Source organism: Pseudopipra pipra, chromosome 6, assembly GCF_036250125.1.
Source record: "Pseudopipra pipra isolate bDixPip1 chromosome 6, bDixPip1.hap1, whole genome shotgun sequence".
NCBI lineage: Eukaryota > Metazoa > Chordata > Aves > Passeriformes > Pipridae > Pseudopipra > Pseudopipra pipra.
The window spans coordinates 9,729,369-9,749,224 of NC_087554.1; the positions used below are offsets into that span (position 1 = coordinate 9,729,369).

The following is a 19,856-nucleotide window of genomic DNA, read 5'->3' on the forward strand; positions in this document are numbered from 1 at the left end:
CCAGGAAATGTCACTGGAGGAGACATTGGCATTGCTCTTGGAGATGCTTGAGTTCTCTTCCCACGCTGGAATGTGCCTTAAGTGTGTGCCAGGTTGTGTACTTGCATGCAAACAGTGTAAATCACTGAGCCAGCACTTCACAACAGACTCAGAGGAGACTTCAGAGCACCCCTCAGAGTGAAATGAAGTTAAAAAAGTGTTGGATCCACAACCCTTCACGTCCACAGGATCAACCTTCCAAAAATGAGGTGTCTCTAGAAGGCCTCTTTGCTCCCTGAGGGAGGTGGTTTCTGTGCACATACTTCCTTTTGAGGGAGGAAACAGAATCACAGTCACAGAATCATCAGGGCTGGAAGGGACCTCATCCAGTACAACCCCTGCCAAGGCAGAGTCACCCAGAGCAGGTGACACAGGAACGTGTCCAGGTGGGTTCTGAATGTGTCCAGAGAGGGAGACTCCACAATCTCCCTGGGCAGCCTGTTCCAGTGCTCTGCCAGCCTCATTGGAAAGAAGTTCTTTCTCATGTTGAGGTGAAACTTCTTGTGTTTCAGTTTTTGGCCATTGCTCCTCATCCTGTCATTGGGCATCACTGGAAAAAGTCTGGCAACATCCTCTCAGCACTGCCTTTGAGGTTCATATGCATTAAGGAGATCCCTTCTCAGTCTTCTCCAGACTAAACAGGCCCAGCTCCCACAGTCTCTCCTCATAGGAGAGATGCTCCAGACCCCTATTTGTCTTTGTGGCCTCCACTGGACTCTCTCCAGCAGCTCCTTGTCTTTCTTGTGCTGAGGAGCCCAGAACTGGACACCATACTCAAGGTGTGGCCACACTGGGGCCGAGCAGAGAGGGACGATCACCTTGCTTTATAATCTGACAAGGGCTTTTTGCCAAGACCTGTGTGCTCAAAGACCTATCCCATGCAGACACACATCTGTTGTACACACCTGGTTTTTATAAAATTCTCACTGAAAAGAGAGATAATCACATCTCTCACTGGTGACTCACTGAAACAAAAAGCCACTAATTTCAGTATCCATCATCAGGGGGAGTAAAACAGTAGTAAGTGAAAATAAAACAATGAAAAATTGACAAAGGCAGAATCACATGAAGTCAAATAAAAACAAGATAATTTGTCAGATCCTACCCCTGGAGATTTAACTGCCCGTGATTTGGCTTTCTAAGCTGCTTCTGACTTTGGCTGCTGTAAATGCTACTGTTTCATGTTGCTCAGTTCACTGCTAAACGTGTGGCATCTGACTCCTTGCCTTGTTAGCACATTCTGACAGCTTTTGTGAGAGCTGCTTGGCCCGCATTGTTCTGCTGCTGGATTTCTAGAACTGTGTGGTTTATCTCTGTGGCCATTGTTAAAGGACGGAAAAAGAGAATTCATTTAACAGATCCATGTTTTGCTGTATATTGTAGCAAAGCTTCTGTTCTTTGTGGGGTATTTTGGTGTAGCAAAGGCACAAATCCTTGCTCTCTTGCCCCCTCTTTCCCTCCTCTCCCCAAAGAGCATGAGGAGTACAGCTTGTCTGTCTGATGTTCCCTGTCTGAAGCAGTGAGATCTGCTAATGCAGATCTCAATGTACACCTCAGGCAAGTCCAGAGGTGTATACTCACTGAATCCTGAGATCAAAACTCCTAGGTGTCCCTGAAAGAGGAGGATCTAAAATATACCAAAAGCATTGGTTGTACAGTTCCAGGCTCTGGAATCTGACAACAAATTAATCAAGTTCCTCCACCAGCAGTTAAACCAGAACCCCTGCTCAAAGTGGATATACTCATCAGTAGGATATAGATTCATGTTCCCTCTTACCCACATGTTTTTCCTGTGAAATCTGGTCCAAATCTCTTAAAATCTGTTTTAAGAGATTCTGGTAAGACCCCATATATGGTGGTTGGTCTTCAGAGTGGGGCTTCCCCAAAATATCCCCTGTCCAACAGGACTGGCTTCCCACAGCGCACAGAGAACAGGCGGACATTCAAAAGGTTGAGCAGAAGTTTGCTCCTTGTCTTTCTCCTCCCAAACTACCCACTAATTCAAATTTGCTTCAATATACTGATTATCTGGAGTTCTACAATCCTTTCACCTGATATGGAAGTCAAGCCCTGCTTAATATATGATCCTTAATAACGATGCAGTAGAAGACATCTTAGAAGAGAGACAAATGTTCTTTTTAATCTGAATGTCATCCTTCAGCTATCTGAATACAGCTGGTGCTCGGTGTTGGTTTATTCTCCCTCCTCCATCCCATGAGGACTGCAAAGGGTTCAGTGTCCTCTCAACACCTGTGACACTTCAGTGCACTGAAGTTACCTAAAATGCGGGACATGGTAGTTCTGCTGGGGTATTATGGAATGAGAGCCACGTCCACTACATTATATTCCTAAATAGACTGCAGATTACACAGAATCTATACAACTTACAGGGCTGTACAAACACGCAGTTGTAATTTAAATCAGGAATGGGTTTTAGGATGAAGCTTGAGATATCAGATGCCAGCTCGCCTAGATAAACTTTATTATGTGATACCTGCGCCACTATCATCCCCTCAGTGCTGCTCCACAGGGAGATCCCGGCTTTGCAGGGAGATCCTGGTTCCACGGGGGAGATCCCGGCTCTGCAGGGGAATTCCAGGCTCCTCAGGGGAGATCCCGGCTCTACGGGGAGTTCCAGGCTCCTCAGGGGAGATCCCGGCTCCACAAGGAGATCCCAGCTCCACACCCCCGCCGTTCTCCACCGCCGGCGGGCGGCGCTCGCCCTCCAGCACCGCCCCGGCCCCTCACACCGGCCGCCCCCTACGCTCGGCGGGGAGGATTTATCACGTTTCTATCGGTGTATTTTATTCTGTTCCTGTTTGCGGTGATTTGTGCTTTGTTAACGTTTCACTCGTCCGGTGTTTGTTTTGTTGTGTCGGTTGGTTTTTTGGGGTTTTTTTTCCCCTGTCGGTTTTTATCCACGCGGGAGTTTATTCTCCCACTTCTCTCCCCCCCCGCCCGCCCCCTCAGGGAGCGCCGCGCGCCGCTCCCTTGGCAACGGCGTCCCGCGGCTCTCGCGAGATCCGGGCGCCTCCGCCGGCGCCTCCTCCGCGGCAGCGGGGGCGGCTCTCGCGAGAGGTGGCGGCGGGTGCGCCGGGCCTGGCGGGGCGGCGGGAGCGGACGCGGCTCGGCCGGTGAGTGAGCGAGGGAGGGAGGGGGTGTCTGAGGGGGCACAACCGGGGCGTGCGGGACCCTTCGCCGCGGGGAACCCCTGCCGCAGAACCACAGAACCCGCAGGGTCGGAAGGCAATCCCCCTGCCCGACCCCCCCGCCCGGGCAGGGCTGGCCGGAGCAGGTGGCACAGGAGCGCGTCCAGGTGGGTCCGGGATGTCTCCAGAGGGGGAGACCCCGCGGCCTCCCCGGGCAGCCTCGCTGACCGCGTGCTGAAGGTTCTTCACCCCAGAAACGCCGCAGACGGATTTACCCGCCCCCGCCATCCCTCAGCCCCCGCGGCCGCTCCGATCCGTGAGGGGTCAATGAGCGCGCTGGACGCGGCTTAAATTGATGCTTTTCGTCATGTGTCGTTTACTGGTAGGACCTGCCTTCACTGCGAGGCCTGTGCAGAGACAGTGTTGTTGCTCAGGACTGCCTGACAGCCGTCGTATAATTCCCCAGCACGCTTATTTTACATAATCCATGAGCAGTGATTTACCCACTCAAACGATTTCGTAATGAGTTCGGTATCTTTGTCATATTTTTTTTTCTACGTCAGCACGTTTTATTTGCAGAAAATACCAATTGCTTGTGTGATAAATCTGTCATAGCACAATTATGTGTTGCAGTTGCCTGTTTCTTCTTTTTTTTTCTTTAAATTCACTTTTGTTTCTAGCTATTGCTTCTGCATCTTCTTCCTGTTTATCTCTGATCCCATCCACTGTGTCACTTTAGAACTCTTTTCTTTCAGAACTGGGATCCAGCTCCATCATAGACCTCTCTCAGGTTTGTTCCTGTCACTTGTGGGGCTTCTTTGTCCAAAGTAGTGGTTGAGCATTGTATCTTTTTGTTCTTTGTTGTTGGCTGCCTCTTACAAATTTGAGTACATGCTTAAAATCTATTTTCTCGATAGCCTTTTTGACTGTCCTTGCTGTTCTCCTCACTTCTGTTTGCCTGTATTCCTTGTGAATCATCTACTGTGATTCATTTAAAGAGTACTTACCTCTGTTCCTTCAGCTTTGTTGATCCTTTCCCTGGAATACACTCCCTCTCTCTCTCCTGGGTTTCCTATTGAATTAGATGTCCCAGAAATACAATCCCAGTCATCAGCTATCACACTAGTCACAGTCCATAAGCTGACAGTTCACATCTGTTATCTTTTATGTGAGCTAAATAAACGTGCCTCTGCATCATCGTGTGTAGGTTGCCTTGAATTCCTGTAGCTTGAGCACGAGTACAGTCAAAAGGAACTGCTTGACTTTTTTTTTCCCCTTCCTTTCTCCATTGCTCTGTAATTAAGGAAGATGTTCCACTGTGTGCATCCTTCAGGTCTGTCAGTGTGTCTTTGACTGGGTCTCTTGCAAGATATCAGAGATTTTCTTTTTAAGACACACAGGTTTCCTGCCAACAACGTTTGAATATTCCCTCTTAATTTGTGCCATGTCTGCCTCAAAACCTCATTGTACATCTTGTCTGTGCCTATGGTGCTGTCTGAGGCTGCTCTTGGATGTGTTTCCAGCACATTTGTGTAGGTGCTTTTGCCCAGTGTGTTTATGCCAGGGAAGGTGGGGGTTAAGAAGGACAACAAGGTGGAGCAGCTCTCATATCACACATTAGATTCCTTCTTGAAGCCCAGTTTTCCTTTAAGGCACAATTGCTCTTGCAAATGGTGAACAGCTGATGTGTGGATGACATGACTTGTTAAATTAGTAACAGATGTCATCCCTGTTGGTTTTTCTGTCACTTTGTTATAAACTGTGTGTTTTCATAGCTTGTGTTCTTGAGGCTGGGGCTCCTTTGTCCTGTGTGCACACACAGAAATCAAAAGCTCATTATGAGCCAATTTCTTTCAGCACAGCTTTGCTTTAGCAGTGTTGTTCAAATCTTGGCCTGGTGCTCTTGCTTATCAATAAAAGTATGTCTCTTTATATGTATAAGATCAGAAGCTAATTTATAATTCATTTCAGATGTGAAAAACTGTGTGAGAATTTTCTTGCTCACTGAGGTGTGTTGTTACTGCTGGGTGCAGCCACGAGTATAGACTTCACTTATTTCTTCAGGAAATCTGTTTGATGCTCTGATCCTCTTCATCTCATCCCTGGTGCTGAGTGTGATGAAGCCCTGTGTCTGTCTGCTCTGTGTATTGCTGGCCCACAGGCCATGGGGCCAGTAGTAGTGGCAAGGAGTTGGGTTCTGCTCCTCTTTCCTGCAGTGATAGCCAGGATTCTGCTTGGAGAGTTGGTGGCAGAAGTTGCTCAATCCACTGAGCTTTTTGTGGGCAGACCTTGGCAGATTTCACACGGTGAATCCTAGTACAGAGGGGGAGTTGGGAGTCATCTGCCTCTTGCTTTTCAGTCTTCCAATGTCAAATAGCTGTTTTATCATCATGTTCCCTTTGAGAGATATCTGTTGTTTATGGTTCTATAGTTAGGAATATCATCAGCTTCCCGTGACTACTCTATTTTTTTTTTCCTTTTTATTTGCTCATAAAGAGAAGCTTCAATCCTGACCTACTATGTTAATGTTGAGACTGTATTGCAAAGGATGTCTCTTAGCTGTGCTTTAATCAGTGTCAGTTTGGTACCATTTCAGTGATGGTAATTTATAAAGCTACTTTATGTGGCTGAATTGTGACTGATCTCTGCACTGCTTTGCAAGAAGCTCACTTGACAGGTATGGATTTCCATGATATGTGGTGTTTGCATTATGAGCATATGTCCTTTGAACTGCATTTTTTAATTAGGATGCAATGTCACTGTGCTTGCATTCCCAGTGAATCTGACTTGTAAGTTCCTTTTTGTTGTTGCTGCTTTTGTGCTTTGATGACTAGAGGCAGCGAACAGCAGGCTGTCACCCCTTACAGAAAGTCTAAATATTTAATCTGAGTTTCTCTGTCACAACTAATGCCAGGTTTTGTCCTACCTCGTTACTTGTCTGCTGGAGCTTTCTGATTATCCTGGTTCACCTTTACAGTGGATTTTGCTGAAGGGGCAGGTTAGAGCAGACAAGCTTCTGAAACCTGCCCTGCTTTGGGAAATGCTTCTGACCAAAGCTTAGAGCTGAGTAGATGCCTGAGGTGCTACGTGTTCGTTATTTGAATGTTGTCTTCAGTACTGACAGCTGGAGCAATCAGTTCTTTGTTCTACCTGATGAGCTGGTGGCCAGAAGAAATTCAGGATATTTTAATCATCTTTCTTAGTAAGACTCCAGAGCTTTGCAGCCCACAATATTCTCAACAAACATCATGTGGCTGGCTGGAAATGTGTTGATACTGGTTGAGATTAGCTTTGCTTCTTTCCTCAAAGATTTACAAAGAGCCTTCTCCAGCCTCCCCTAACCTGCAGTACCTTGAAAACTGCAAGTCCTGCATCTCACCAAAGGATATGTCCACTTCTGTCCACCATCTGATGTTGTCTAAATCTTGCTTAATCTGCTGTGCCTCTTTTGTGCATTGTATTTTGTCATGGCACAGAACCGAATATGCTTTGGATATCACTTACAATAATCTGTTCAGCATCTATCACAGGATAGTGTAGGACACATCTTTTCATGAGCTCTTCAAGTAGTGGTGTAAACACATTAATTACTCTATTTTTCAGTGCCTAGAGTGGTTCTACCACATCGACTTTTAGCTTTTCAAACCCACTGGGTATCTGTCTTTAAAATTCCCTTGTATTTCAGTAGCCTACAACTTTCATAAATTAGTGATGATTCTGGCTTCAAGTTGATGTTAGCAAATCTGAAGTGTTCTAGCTGTTTATGTTGAAAGCTTTGAAAATTAAAGTCTGCTTCCTGATTTCCTGTAATTCCTTGTGAGGATTCTCTAGAGCATTAGCTTTCTGCAGAAGGGTATGAAATCATTCTTTACACCTGGAGAATTGCTTGTTAGCTAATTAGGATGGCAATCATTTGGGCCAACATGCTGGTGTTGTGTAATCTACTGAGGGTATTTGGATTTGATTCTGTATTTCCTGTGTTCCCAGTGCCCTTTTCCCCTTTACCAACATTTCAGATGCAGTTCCTTGATTTCGTGGAAGGCATTGAATAATATTCCTGGCCATGCACTCTTGCAGTTGGTTTTTTTTTTTTTTTAGTTTTTGGGTTTTTTTACACCCAAGGTCAGAATGTGTCCTGAAAACATGCTTTGTTTATTCCCCCCACTGTGAATCCACGCCTTAAAAAAAAAGAAAAGAAGAGAAAATTAAACCACAGTTGAAACGTTCTTTTCTATTGCAGAAAAACAGTGGTTTTGCAGAATTGTTTAAAAATGAATCAAGATGACTAGTTAGTTACTGTACATAATGTATAAAGCATTTGCTAATTGAAAAAACCCCAAATATTTTCAATAGAGAAAAACATAAAAGAATTCAATTCCTTATTTATAGTCTTACAGGATTGTTAAAACTTGAAATAAAATCGATAAATACATTTGTTTATAATCCACACAGCAGCGCTGTCAGCAGTGGTCAGGGAGAAAAACTGGCTGTGTTACAGCAGATTGTTTCTAAGAGAAATGTTAATTGTTGAGATTGTTGAAATGTTAATTGTGGAGTGGAGGATGGAGGGAAGACTGTCTTGTTGTAGTGTGACATGCTTGGAGCTAAATAAGAGGTTTCACAAGCTGTAGCTTTGGACACTTGGATTGTTTCTCTTCTCTTCTGAGCTGTGTGCCAGAGTGGTACTCCATCAGTGATGCTGCTGGGGTTCCTCGGGTGCTTTAAGCTGGGAAAAGGGAATGCTGCTGTTCATGAGGAGCAGTTCCATTTGTTTGTTTCTGTCCTTCTGTGTCATCTCTTGTTTGTAGTGGCTTAAGTGTAGCTGCATAGCAAAGGAGATTGAGGAACTGAGCAGACCTAAAACAGGCTTTTTCTTTGAAGTGTGTGTGGACCTGGACCCTCCTGTTGAATTTTTACTGTAAGAGAGATGGGGAGAAGATAGAAAGCATGAGACAGTTTAAGGAAGTGACTTTACATTGGCCTTTCAGCTGCAGTTCTCGTAAAAACAGCTGCTCTTTGCACACCTTCCCAGTACCAAAGCTAAATTCAAGTATTGGTGTCTATTCACTAAGAACTGGGTGCTGGATGCCCAAGGCACCTGCTTTGGTCTGTACCTGAGGGGGTGAAATGTCTTTTAGATGGTTTTAAAGGGAAGAGAGAGTTTGTGGAGAGAAGGAGAAGCTGGTGAAGAGCCGTGTGGTGCTTCGGCAAACGGGGGTGGAAGCAGGACCCTGCCGTGGTCAGGAGCTGGGTGTGATTGCCCAGGGGCAGCTGTGGCATCCTCTGGGACATTCCTGGTCTTGGCTCTTTGTCCCACACGGTGTTGTTGCCACAGTAGCAGGACTCACTGTGCATCTTGCTCGAGTGACTCAATGGACAGAATTCACTTCAACTCGGGATAAAAGCTGTCTCTATCTTTGTGTTGCCTGTGTCCATCATCCTGCACCTAAGCTGGAACGACTGCTGCTGGGGTAACTCACAACTGGGTTTATAAACCAGCCTTCCTTCCCTTTGTCTCCTTAACAATGCTTTTTCTGTTCTGACAGAGGTTGTAGGTTTCTCCTTGTTAAGCTCCTGATAAATGTGTGTAGATCCTATAACCTCTGTGTAATATCCTCACACACACTGTGCTTTGATAACCTGAATTTCTAGGTAATACACCATGAAATGCTTATCTGAGCTTTTTGCCTTTTTTTTTTTTTTTGCATGACAGAATTCCTGTAATTTTAAATAAAATGTTTTTTTCCTTTTCCTGACTCTATATGGACACCTGACCATGCCAGTCCTTCCAATCAAAATGTGTTTAATTATAGAAACTGTAACAGGAGAAAGACCCAACCCTGTGGTGGAGATTGTATACTTCGTATAAAATCTGTTTTGTTGGTTAGGCCAGAACATGAAGGGAAAACTCCAATGCAACCAACATTTTCAAGAAGCTTGTTCTCTACCATTCTGCTGTAACTAAAACTTTTGGGTCTAAATTTAGCTAGGAGAATCTAATTTTGACAGAAGAGTTATTCTATTTTCCATGACTAAAGGGACAGTTTATTTGAGCAGCAACTTTGTTTTAAAGAAGTCTCAATTTTTTCGGGACTCACTTCCAAACAGGATAAGTTTCACTGAATGTAACAGAAATATATTAACGGGAGGTGAGGTGGAGATACAATGTTTCTAAAATATTTACCTTAAAACTTTAAAGAAACATTAGCCTACCTTTCCATTACTTAGCAGGTTTATATGTCTGTAATTTGATTATTTTCCAGCTGCTGTACAATCATCAGCTGCTCACTTGTGGCTACTTTTTTCATTTTTGTAACCAGGTCATTCTGAATTGTACGACTCTCTCGACACAACCAGCACTTATAGGTATGACTTGAACACCTGCCTTTTAAGATTGGCTGTCCTTATTGACAGCCATGAAGTGTTTTGATCCAAGAGTGGATTTTAGTGGGAGTTGAACATTAATATCATATCCCAGTGAAGGAAGGGGAGCTTACTATGTCTATTTTCATTAAATTTTTAAATGCGACTTTTCTGCAGGAGTCAGTGGAACTGAACCACACTGAGCGTTTCCAGGGATTGCTGTAGATTCCACTTTGGAGTGAGGTCTCAGACATAACTGCTAATTGTGTTTTCCTCTTGGTCAGCCATTCAAATTGTGAAACTGTTGGTCTCTTTTCTACAGTTGGGATCTTTCTTTGAATTAACTTTATACGTTTGGAACAAAATTACCATGTGTTTGCCTTGTGTTTTATAACCAGTGACTTTTCTGTTTGGACGCAGTGAAATTAATTGTTGCAAAAGTGAAGTTACCTGCCAGCATTTATAGAACTATATTTCCTATAACAAAAAGATCTTTTTAGTGCAGGTATCAGCAAAATGTATAAAATGTTACTGTCATGCAATTTCGAAGTTGTGCTTCAGTATTTCCTGTTTTCTGTAATCCGCACTTAAAAAATCAAAGCCTAACAACACTTTAATTCTGCATGTCTTACCTTTTTCTCCTGTGTGGCTTTACTTAAAGGTAAACACTGCTCTCTTAATGTAGGTTGTGAGTGCTGCATGTGTGCTTTTCAGAGCAGTAGTGTGAGGAAGCTGGCAGTGGAATGGCAGGACGGCCTCATCCTTATGACAGTAACTCCAGTGACCCAGAGAATTGGGATCGGAAATTGCATAATAGACCTCGTAAACTTTGTAAACATTCAAGGTAGGTGCTATGTACCATCTATTGCATCTCAAAAACTACAATGAAAGTCCATCCTAAAGGCTACTGTATCTGGTTGTGGCAAGTCCTGTCATAAATTTTGTAATTCTTCTTAAAAGGACCGCTTCTTAATTCTTTTAAAAGACATTTTCTAACATAAGTGATTTGTCAGCTTCCTTAATCCGTGCTTAGATTTGTTTTGCCATTTGTTTGTTTTTTTTCTTTGTTTTTTTTTTTTTAAAGCTAAATGCCTTGTGTGCACATCAAGACACCAGTTGAGTGACTGAATATGTGGATTTTTTTGGGGTGCTTGGTAGGAGTTACTTCCTGTTCACCACATTTTAGTTGCTGATACTCTGTTTAGTAGCTTAATATGTGTAATTTGTCCATGGTGAGAACTCATAATTGCTTGCATGGAAGCATCACTCTCTGTAGCACTTCCTTGGTAAAGCTGTGTGTCAGACCTTGCTTTTGCCTGCATCCCTCACAGTAAGAATGTTTTTTAAATGCTTCTGGATTTGACGAAATTATGAAGTTAATTAGTGTTTTTCCAGCATACTTTTCAAAAAAGAACCAAGCAGAGCGATTAGTCACCTAGCAAATATATGTGAAGAAGCATATTCCTGGAAATATATTTAAGCATCCAAATAAGTGTGTATCTTCCAAGTACTTTGCCCTTTTAGAAGGGCTAAATATAACTGAAACATCTCTGTTAGCGAGCTAAAATTGTTCGTGATTTAAGCTTTCCCACTTGCAAGATGATAGGAAAAGAGCTAAGGAGCATATTCAATAACAGCAACTTATTTCACATTTTTATTGCAGATAAACTGGATCCTAATGTTGCCCAAAATGTTCCATGGGCAATTAATGTTGTGGGTTATCTTCCTGTCATTAAATCTTGGATAATTGTGAGAAATCCAAGAGGACAGAGAAAAAAGAACGCACCAGTAATTAAAAGGCTCACAGGGAGACCCACGTAATTAGAGGCCTGTGATGTGAATAATGGAGTGATTAACAGAGAACCAAGGAGGGTGGCTGGTGCTACTGGTCAGTACAGGCTTGTGGAATGTAGCTTTGTGCAGCTGATGTTTTTAATAAGGTGTCTGGAGGTGGTTGATCCGTGCTCCTTATTTAGGATTTTAGGATCAGGATGTGGCCCAGCATCGGCAGTGACCAGTGTTGATTTGAGGGGGGCATTGTACGGGAGTGGGGGCCTGGGGGTGTGGCTGTGCGTGGGTGACTCACTGCTGAGCCCAATTCATGGATCATTCCAGCCATCTCCATTCCTCTGCTGCCTCCCATGATGATCTGGAACAAAACCCTAAACTGATACTGGTACAGATGACCCAGGATGGGGAGTGTTAAGTAAGGAAAAGGACTCGTTAGCAGCCTGTGATCTGAGTGGTTTGATAAACTGTGCAAACAGCTGCGTGTTCTTCCTGTGGCTCAGTACAGTGTTTGACAGGCAGGAGTCAAGGATGTGGGATTGTCACCTGTGTCAGCTCCTGCTCGTTGTCCCGTTGGAAAACCCAAAGATTGAACGGTGACATCTTGATCAGTCGCTTGAGATCCTTGCAGGAATGGCATTGTGGGGATGAGCTGTAGGCAGTGGGCAAGTCTGTAATAAGTGGTGAGAGCTGGAAGCTGGAGCTGGGTACATCCAGTCCAGAGAAACAGGGCATGTGTCTTATCATGTGTGGTCTAGTGTGGATTATCTCTTTTGGGCAGATGTTTACATAAAAGGCTGTGCAGTTTTCTGAGATGATTATTTTCAGACAGGAGCGAACTCAAGGAAGTCTGTGGCCTGTGCCTTTCAGAAAGGTTGATCATTTCATATGGTCTGATTGCAAGGTTCACACATCAGAAGGTAGGAAACCTATGCCTTAAAAATAATGGCAGTTAAGTTGGACATACTTCTGGCAAAACACAATTTGTTTCCAATAAAATGCTGCATAGTGAGTGTTTAATGGAACCTTTTAATGTGTATAGTAGGGAAATAGTATTCAAGCTAACATGTGATCATTTAAATCTTTTTTTCCCCAAATAAAGTGTACCCACTTTGAGATCTTTGAGAATGATAATCCAAATGATAGTTTGACATTGTAATAGAATAAAGGATAAATTAAGGATAAGTATTTTGTTACCTTACTCCTTTGAGATACTTGATTACTTCAGAGAATCCAGTTATTGGAAAACAGTGTACTTTATTCAAAAGCCTCAACAAAATAATTGGATTTTGTGTGGCTGAATATCGGCATATTACTATTGATTCTGACTTAATTGACACTTTTTCTCCAAACAAGTGAAAGTCTGTGTGAAAAGTGCAGTGTCAGGGGAAGCATAAGCTGTAATAATATAACTTGGAAAGGCTTGAGTACTGCTGTCTTATTTGTCTTTCAAAATGCACCTTGTTGTCATGAGTTAAAAAAGTACTTCTGGTTTGGAAAATGTAATGGTGAAATAAGAACTTTATAATAAATCTCAACAAGGGAGTAATATTTAAAGATGGATGCTGAGCTTGTCACTTGGTGCTTTGGAGAGTTTAATCCTCCGGCCTTAACCTTCTTAAAATAGCTTAGATAACTTTCTAGACTTAAAAAAAAAAGGCATCATCCAGGGCTGTGAGCTGTCCTTGTGTGTCTAAGGCTTATGTGGAAGCAAGGAAAGCCACGGGAATCGTCTCCCTTCACTGTGCCGTCTGTTTGAGGGCAAGGACGTGGTAAAACTACCCAAAAGAGTGTGTGCATGGAACACTGACACAGGTTACCACTATATCCTGTTCTTTCCAGTTGGGTCAGTGTCCAGTTTTTGAAACCTGCCAGGTTGAGCTGTTGTTTTCACTCCTTTTTCCCCACTTGTTCTGAGATGGGCAATGGAACGGAAAAGTCGGAAGGGAGAGATGAGGAAAAGAAGGACTAAAAATATAGTGCAGATGATCCCTGGTATCTAAAGAGCCTGACAGGATGAATTCATGTGGTGCTAAAGATGACTAACTAATGATACAGTCTAGTTTGTCTGAGCTATTACAAAAAATTCTTTAAGTACCCAAATATAAGATGGAAGCAAATGTTGCAGAACCATAAGTTGACTAAATGGTGATGAAGGTTCAATAAGTGGCCTCTGAATTCCTATTTTCTTTATTAGGTATTGCTGGTCTGTATTTTCTATTTAATTTTTCATTGGTTGTTAGCTTCACATGTGTCATTTCTCTGTAGTGCTGTAGTTTTTGTTTTTGTTGGAAGACTTTAATTCTCTCGTGCTAAGTGCTTTTTCTGGAGTTGTGGTAGAAAACCTTTGGCTTAAATTTGCCTCTTCCTTCAGATTTGTCCTGGATTTTATTTTCTAAATCTGCTTCTGTTGTAATCCCTTTTGATAGTTTCTTCTTTGTTCATTCTACTTAAATATTATTAGACCCAAACTCTTGCCTGCACTACTGCATTTATGAACAAAATGTGGCTGTGCTGTGATTCTGTTGCAGTGACTCTTCAATCTTTGAAAATACCCAATTTCTTTTTAAGTATTTTCCATGGATGAGAAGTTATTGTGCATATGCTAAATGCTGAGATTTTCCCCCCAATATAATATTATTTTTGCATGCTGGGAGGGTGCATTCATGGGTTGTGAATGGAAATGGCACTTGTCTCAGCATTTTGTAAGCATGGGAAGCATCCCCAGAAGGGTCCTTTTCTTGTCTCTGGAGTGATATCAGACTGTATAATCTGTTTTCCACTGTGGGACAGGTTTTATTGCTCTTCATGTAAGCTGGATTTCTGCAGTTGAACATTTTCCAGCATGGGGCAGGCCCACACAATGTATGACATGAAAATAATTAGCCCTGCTTTTGCCATGGGCTCGGGTCATACTCTGAGTTACTGTGCAGCATCTGCTGAAAGTTCACTGCAAACATGCCTTAATTGCAACCTGGGACTGGCAGATCACAATCTGGGATCCATAGGCACCGGGCTGGAAAGCCCTCAGAAGGAACTGAGATGGGCTGGGAAGAGCTGCTCTTGGAATCTAAGAAAATGGGCTGTGCTCAGGGATAACTTTCAAAACCCCCAGTCTATTGATGTTTTGTAAGGTACCTAAGATATAGTGAGTGATCTTAAACGGTTGTGGGGGTGGGTTTTTTCTTCTTTCCTGACATCCTTCACTTCTGAAATGACAGCTCATGCACATTGCTGAGAAGGAAAACTTGGCTTTCGGTGCAAAAGCACACACTAAATCCTCCTGAACCTCCAGCACACAAATGTCCTTTTCCAAATAATGTCAGATGTTACTTGTGGTGAACTTTGGCATTGTGCAAAGCTTGATCAGACCCTGATGTTTAACTGGGGCACAAAGCACTTCAGAGGTGAAGCAATTATGCTTGGAACTAGAATTTTTTACAGACAACTCTTTTCTTCATTGGTTGTACCTTTCGTCTCTGAGAGTAGAAACTATAATGGCTACATGCAGTGTTTGGACCCAGTTCTTTTGAATTTGAACTTCTGAAGCTGGTTTTTAATAAATGGAGGTACTTTCCAGTTCCAAGGAGGATAAAATGCTTCTGAGTTTCTTAAAGTTTGATTTGTACCTAACATCCATTTTGAAAATGGAGCAGGAATTGGTATATAAGTAAAAATAACCAGGATTCGTTTGTGAAGGTCCTGTGTTTGGGTAGCTTGGCAAAAGTCATAAGGTGTGAACGTGTTCCCTCTTAAAGGTTAAGTCCTTGCTGCTTTAAGAAATCCCTTTGGCGACTGAACACCCCAGTCATGGGATTCTTTGTGTTGTTTCCTTCCTGAAATGGAACTGGGATTGCTAAGAACTATATTACTCATGGTTGAGAGAATCCACTGAAGACCAAAATTATGTGAATATTAAAGAATTTTGAGGGAGGAAAGTGTTGACAGAGTTTCCGTGTTGAGCTGAGGGAAGATCCTGTAGCACTCCCCAAATTAAGCAGTGAGAATTCTTTCTCAGGGCTTCCTTACTGGAGAGACCCCATATAGAGAACCAGTGCTGAAAGAACCTGCATGCACTTGCACTTTTTCTTGCTGCTGAGGGACTGTTCTATTAGAGGCAAAAAACTGCCTGGGAGAGGTTTTTCCAGCGTGCTTTCCATGTAGCTTATTATAGCTGTGTCTTCCGTGGCTTGTTTTGAAGGGAAGAAAAAGCTTACGAGGCTGATGGTTATTCTTTCCGTGGGAATGATGGTTGTGTGAACCCTCACAAGACCCTAAAAACAGAGGAAAATTCACTGGCTCAGGTCCCTGAAGTTGTATGAGCAGGAATTTGCCTTCCATGTCCAAAGAGCTGACTCTTCAGTCTACAATGCCAGTGTTCTCCTGCCTTTCTAATCACAAGTCTCTTGTTTGCCTTACTGACTTCCCTCTTTATAACAGCAGTCATTTGCTGAACAATCCCCCTTATTTCTTCAGCTTTCATCTTATTTTAACTATGACATCTTGATTTTTACTTATTGTAAGAATTACTTTTAAACTATTCCTCCAGTGCATTGTGGTTCCTGAAAGGAGCCTACAGACATTCTAAGAAGAATCATTTAAATAAAGCTGTTGCATAGTGCTTACTTATCCTCCCCCAATGAAACAACCTTTGAAAAATTTTGCCCTGACTCGTGTATTAATTTTTTCTTTGTTGCTTTTTGTGCTCGACTTGTCAAGAATTTGATGATCTGTTGATGTGAAGATGCACATCAGGGATTGGTGAACTGATTCTGATCAGTAAACATACTGATTAGTGTAATTACATACTAATAGTGTTTAGGTTGTCACAAAGAGTAGCACATTTTTCCTGTCTTAAGACTTGCTGGGAAAGGGATGCTGGTGGTTAAAAAATGGAGGTTGTGCAGCCTTGTTTTCCAAAGGTTATCTCTGCACCTGCTCGTGAACTCAGCGAAAGGTGAATTCATTTTAAATATTAATCCAGCCAGACTTTACAGGGACAAATCAAGCGTCCCCTGGAACTCGCAGGGGTTTGTCTGTCTGGAGCGATCAGGAACGCAACTGGAGATGTGACAGGGGAAAGTTAGCGCTAACCCTTCGAGCCGCGGTGGTTGTTGCCGGAGCCCGGCGAGCCGGCAGGACCAGAAATAGCTCCGCAGATGGTCCCTGGCGCGGTACCCGAGCAGCTCCCGCCGCTCCCGCTCTTCCCACCCTGCCTGTCAGCGCCGGTGCCCAATGGCTGCGGACGGATGGGGACGGCGAGCCGGGATTCTGCTCGCAGGAGGCGGCGGGGTCAGACGTCAGCCGTGCACTACGCATGGCTGAGTCAGGGACTGCGAGAGACTGAATCGAATTAATATCCACGGGGCTTGGCAGCTCCGAGCACTTAATGGACTGCACAGACACAGTTTCTTATTCGGGAGGGGAAGATGATGGAGGAGAAAGTGAGGCTCGCTGATGGTGCAGGGGACTACTGAAGAAAGGATGGAAATGCCAAATATGCTGAACTTAACAAGTAATGCCAAAGGATGCTGATCTGGCTTTCAAAGCTGCCTTATTGGAAGGAACAGAATTCCTTTGTGCTCTGATCCCGAAATTATTTCCGTGCTTTTGTGTTTCTTCTCTGATAGACACAAGAGGAAGGTGCGTATCTGTTCAGAGGAATGAGCTGTGGGCGTTATTCAGGAGAAGAATGAGGAAAAGGAAAAGTGCTGTCCTTTGTGTGCACAGGTCAATTGAAATGTCGTCTGCTGACAAAGAACAGACTTCAGGGGGAGGAAGAGGGGCATAAGCCTTGTCGTTGTGTAAGTCCTGGCAGGATGAGCAGAACAGATTCCTCCCAAAGCCTTAGAGCGTGGTATCTGTAACTTATTGTGTAGATAAAGCTCTACATCCTGATTCTACAAGTGTCAATTATGTGAATCATTCTAGGAAAGGATTGGATGTAAGTTTATATTTTAAGAAGAGTTAATCTAAGTTTTAGAAGATAGACAGGGGTGAAAAGGATGAAAACCTTGGTTAATATTGCACTGCTGTGTCCATTTATTTAAGGTTTCAGGGTGGTTTTTGGGGAAATAAGGATATTGGTTTAGCACCATAATTTTGTGTGGACAAGAGCTGGTTTTATAAAACATCTATGTTTATTTGGCGGTATTCAGTAGGATGCACATTGAGTTTTTGTATTGAAATACATGCTAATTGTTTTGGCAGTAGAATTAATTCAGTTTAATGACTTCTTTTAATAATTAGTAATATATTCAGAGCAATATGTTGTTATGCATAAAGACAAACTGAAGCTCTCCTTCCACAGATGACTCCAAAGCATCATTAAATTGAAGAGCATTTACATTTTTTAAAAACAGCTCTTTCCTTACTACAAAAATAGGAAGCATTACCAGTATGACAAGTGTGCCATTTTGATGGTACTTTTTTTTTTCCTCCTTCACATCATATTAAATAGATTTGCTTAAATAAAACCTTGAGCTTATTTGGTTTTCTTCATAAGGCAGCTGCTTTTATAGAAAATGTCTCATCCTTTACAAAGGCAGAGCTTCCTTCAGCCCTGACTGAGGGGGAAAATGAATTCAATCACCGACTTGAAGTTCTTGAATGGGTGCAGTGCTCATGTTCCAGTCTTTCTTTGGAGCCAGGAAAAACTGTGTATTGAATTTGTGGAGATCTGCCTGAATATAAAATATTCATGGGGTTTTCTGGTTGTTTTAGTTTGGGTTTGGGTTGTGTTTTGCTTTGTTTTCCCCTGTAGCAAAGTAATTGATAAAACAATGCTCTTCCATTTATAAACTTTCAGGTACAAGGTGGTCTTACATATATGGTGCTTTTTTCCAGCTTTAATGAATGAGGAAATGAGGCTGTGGGTTTAAAAATGTTGTTTTGGTTGTTTTTTGGGTTTTTTTACCCTCTTATGCTTTAAAATTAAATTAAAATGTCATTAAGCACGCAGGAGAAAATCTTGCTTACAGGCTGGTGCTGCCCATGGCTCGCCCAGCACAGTGTGCAGCTGGTGGTCAATTAATTGAGAGCTGATTTTGCAGCTACTTCTTTTCATGGTGAGCTGGAGATCTGAAGCTGTAATGACTCTTTTGGAGACTTGAGGTGTAATGCACAGTGCAGGGAGGGCACCACTGGGTGCTGTGGGATGAAATTCCAGGTTAACACAGTGTAGCACCGGGGGCCGCACGAGACCCGCGGCTTCCCGGCACTTTTAGTTCTCAGTGGTTCACTGCTGTTTGGGAAGTCCTGGTGCTGTGTCTGGTCTTGCATAAAGCTTCTGTCAACCACAGGGCTTCCTAACTGTTTGCCTGTTCTTTCAAACGGGGCAGCTCTGCTTTTGTCAGTCCCGTTTCCATTGGTGTAGGTGGGTAGGAGCTGCATCAACACAACTGTGGAACTCCCCAGCGAATGTCAATTTGTCTTGCCCGCATCGCTGGGGACCAGGTCTGTAGTTAGTCCCTCACACTGCTGGTGTGGAGAGAAGGGTTTTTGCATTTCCCTGCAGAAACATCCTCCTGGCCCCAGGGGCTTTGTTAGGAGAGAAAAATATGTTATTAACAAGTCCTTCTATCAGAAAAAATCAAGGTAATTTGGTAGTTCTGTTGTCTTCATTTTTTTGAACACTCGCAACTTATTCTAAAGCTTCTTCACAGGAAAATAGAAGTCCCGGGTGGTCTTTCATATGTACTGGCTCTTTTTTCAGACCAGCTGACAGAATAGCTCAGTGACACTATTCCTAGTCAGATATTGCAGGGTAAAGCCAGTGCCTGTCTCTTCTGACATGCTAAGCTCCACCTCTTTATTTTCTCTTTGTTCAGGTTTAAACTCATGTTAGTTGCCTTGTTTATTGTAGAGATAAATTGTATTTCAGTGGTAATATTTGAGTGCTCATGCTGGTGAACAAATGGAATTCCAGGTTTTGTCAGGTATATATCCAACAGATCAAAGAAATATTTTTTGTGTACTGTGACTCAACAGTGAGGAGACTTAAGATTGACATTGTAGATGTCACTGTTACTAAGATGAATGAAGATCATGATTCAGATGGTGCTGTCTCAAGCCAAACTGCTTGAATTCTCAGAAATCTTGCCATTTTGGCTTGCATCTTATGACTAATAGCTGATGTGCCAGTCTCACAATTAGCATTAATCTGTGCTTTAAAGGGAGGACAGTACAACATAGAAGCATGCAAATGAATGGTGTGGCCAGCTGCAATTTGAACAGCTCTTTGAAATTATTTACTAATCTGTCTGTCTCAGAACCCATTGATTTAGTATTTGAGGATGGTGTCCCTCTCCAGCTGGCAGCCTCTGCCTCTTCTGTAGTGTTTGCTGAATTTATGGCTCATGTGTTTGCACTCCAGAGGGATGGCTGTGGCTGGCAGCAGGAGGACCACGGATGATCTGTACACATTGCCTCTCTCCTCCCAGGCTCACTGGCTGCTCCCACCAGGGCAGGAGGAGCCCCAGTTCCCATCCTGGGATGGTACATCCTGGGATGTGGTCC

At 43.1% G+C, this 19,856-nt stretch overlaps 1 protein-coding gene and 1 long non-coding RNA gene across 7 annotated transcripts in view; one reads left to right on the forward strand and one right to left on the reverse strand.

Moving 5' to 3' along the window:
* Positions 1-3,016, reverse strand: part of LOC135415500 (uncharacterized) — a 43,359-nt gene extending 40,343 nt beyond the window's left edge. The window contains exon 1 of one of the 2 annotated variants that reach the window (XR_010431161.1): positions 2,534-3,016. This is a non-coding gene — a long non-coding RNA (uncharacterized LOC135415500). The remainder of the gene's footprint in view (positions 1-2,533) is intronic. The other variant, XR_010431160.1, reaches the window with a different exon arrangement.
* Positions 3,017-3,075: 59 nt separating this feature from the next.
* The window catches only part of BTBD10 (BTB domain containing 10), a 28,181-nt gene continuing 11,400 nt past the window's right edge, over positions 3,076-19,856 (forward strand). Inside the window, exons 1-3 of one of the 5 annotated variants that reach the window (XM_064657266.1) lie at positions 3,095-3,173; positions 3,944-3,978; positions 10,237-10,395. In XM_064657266.1, the coding sequence (XP_064513336.1) occupies positions 10,295-10,395 (101 nt within the window). In that variant the 5' untranslated portion in view covers positions 3,095-3,173; positions 3,944-3,978; positions 10,237-10,294. Of the gene's footprint in view, positions 3,174-3,943; positions 3,979-10,236; positions 10,396-16,633; positions 16,983-19,856 lie in introns of those variants that run through there. The other 4 variants (XM_064657267.1, XM_064657264.1, XM_064657268.1 and 1 more) reach the window with 4 other exon arrangements.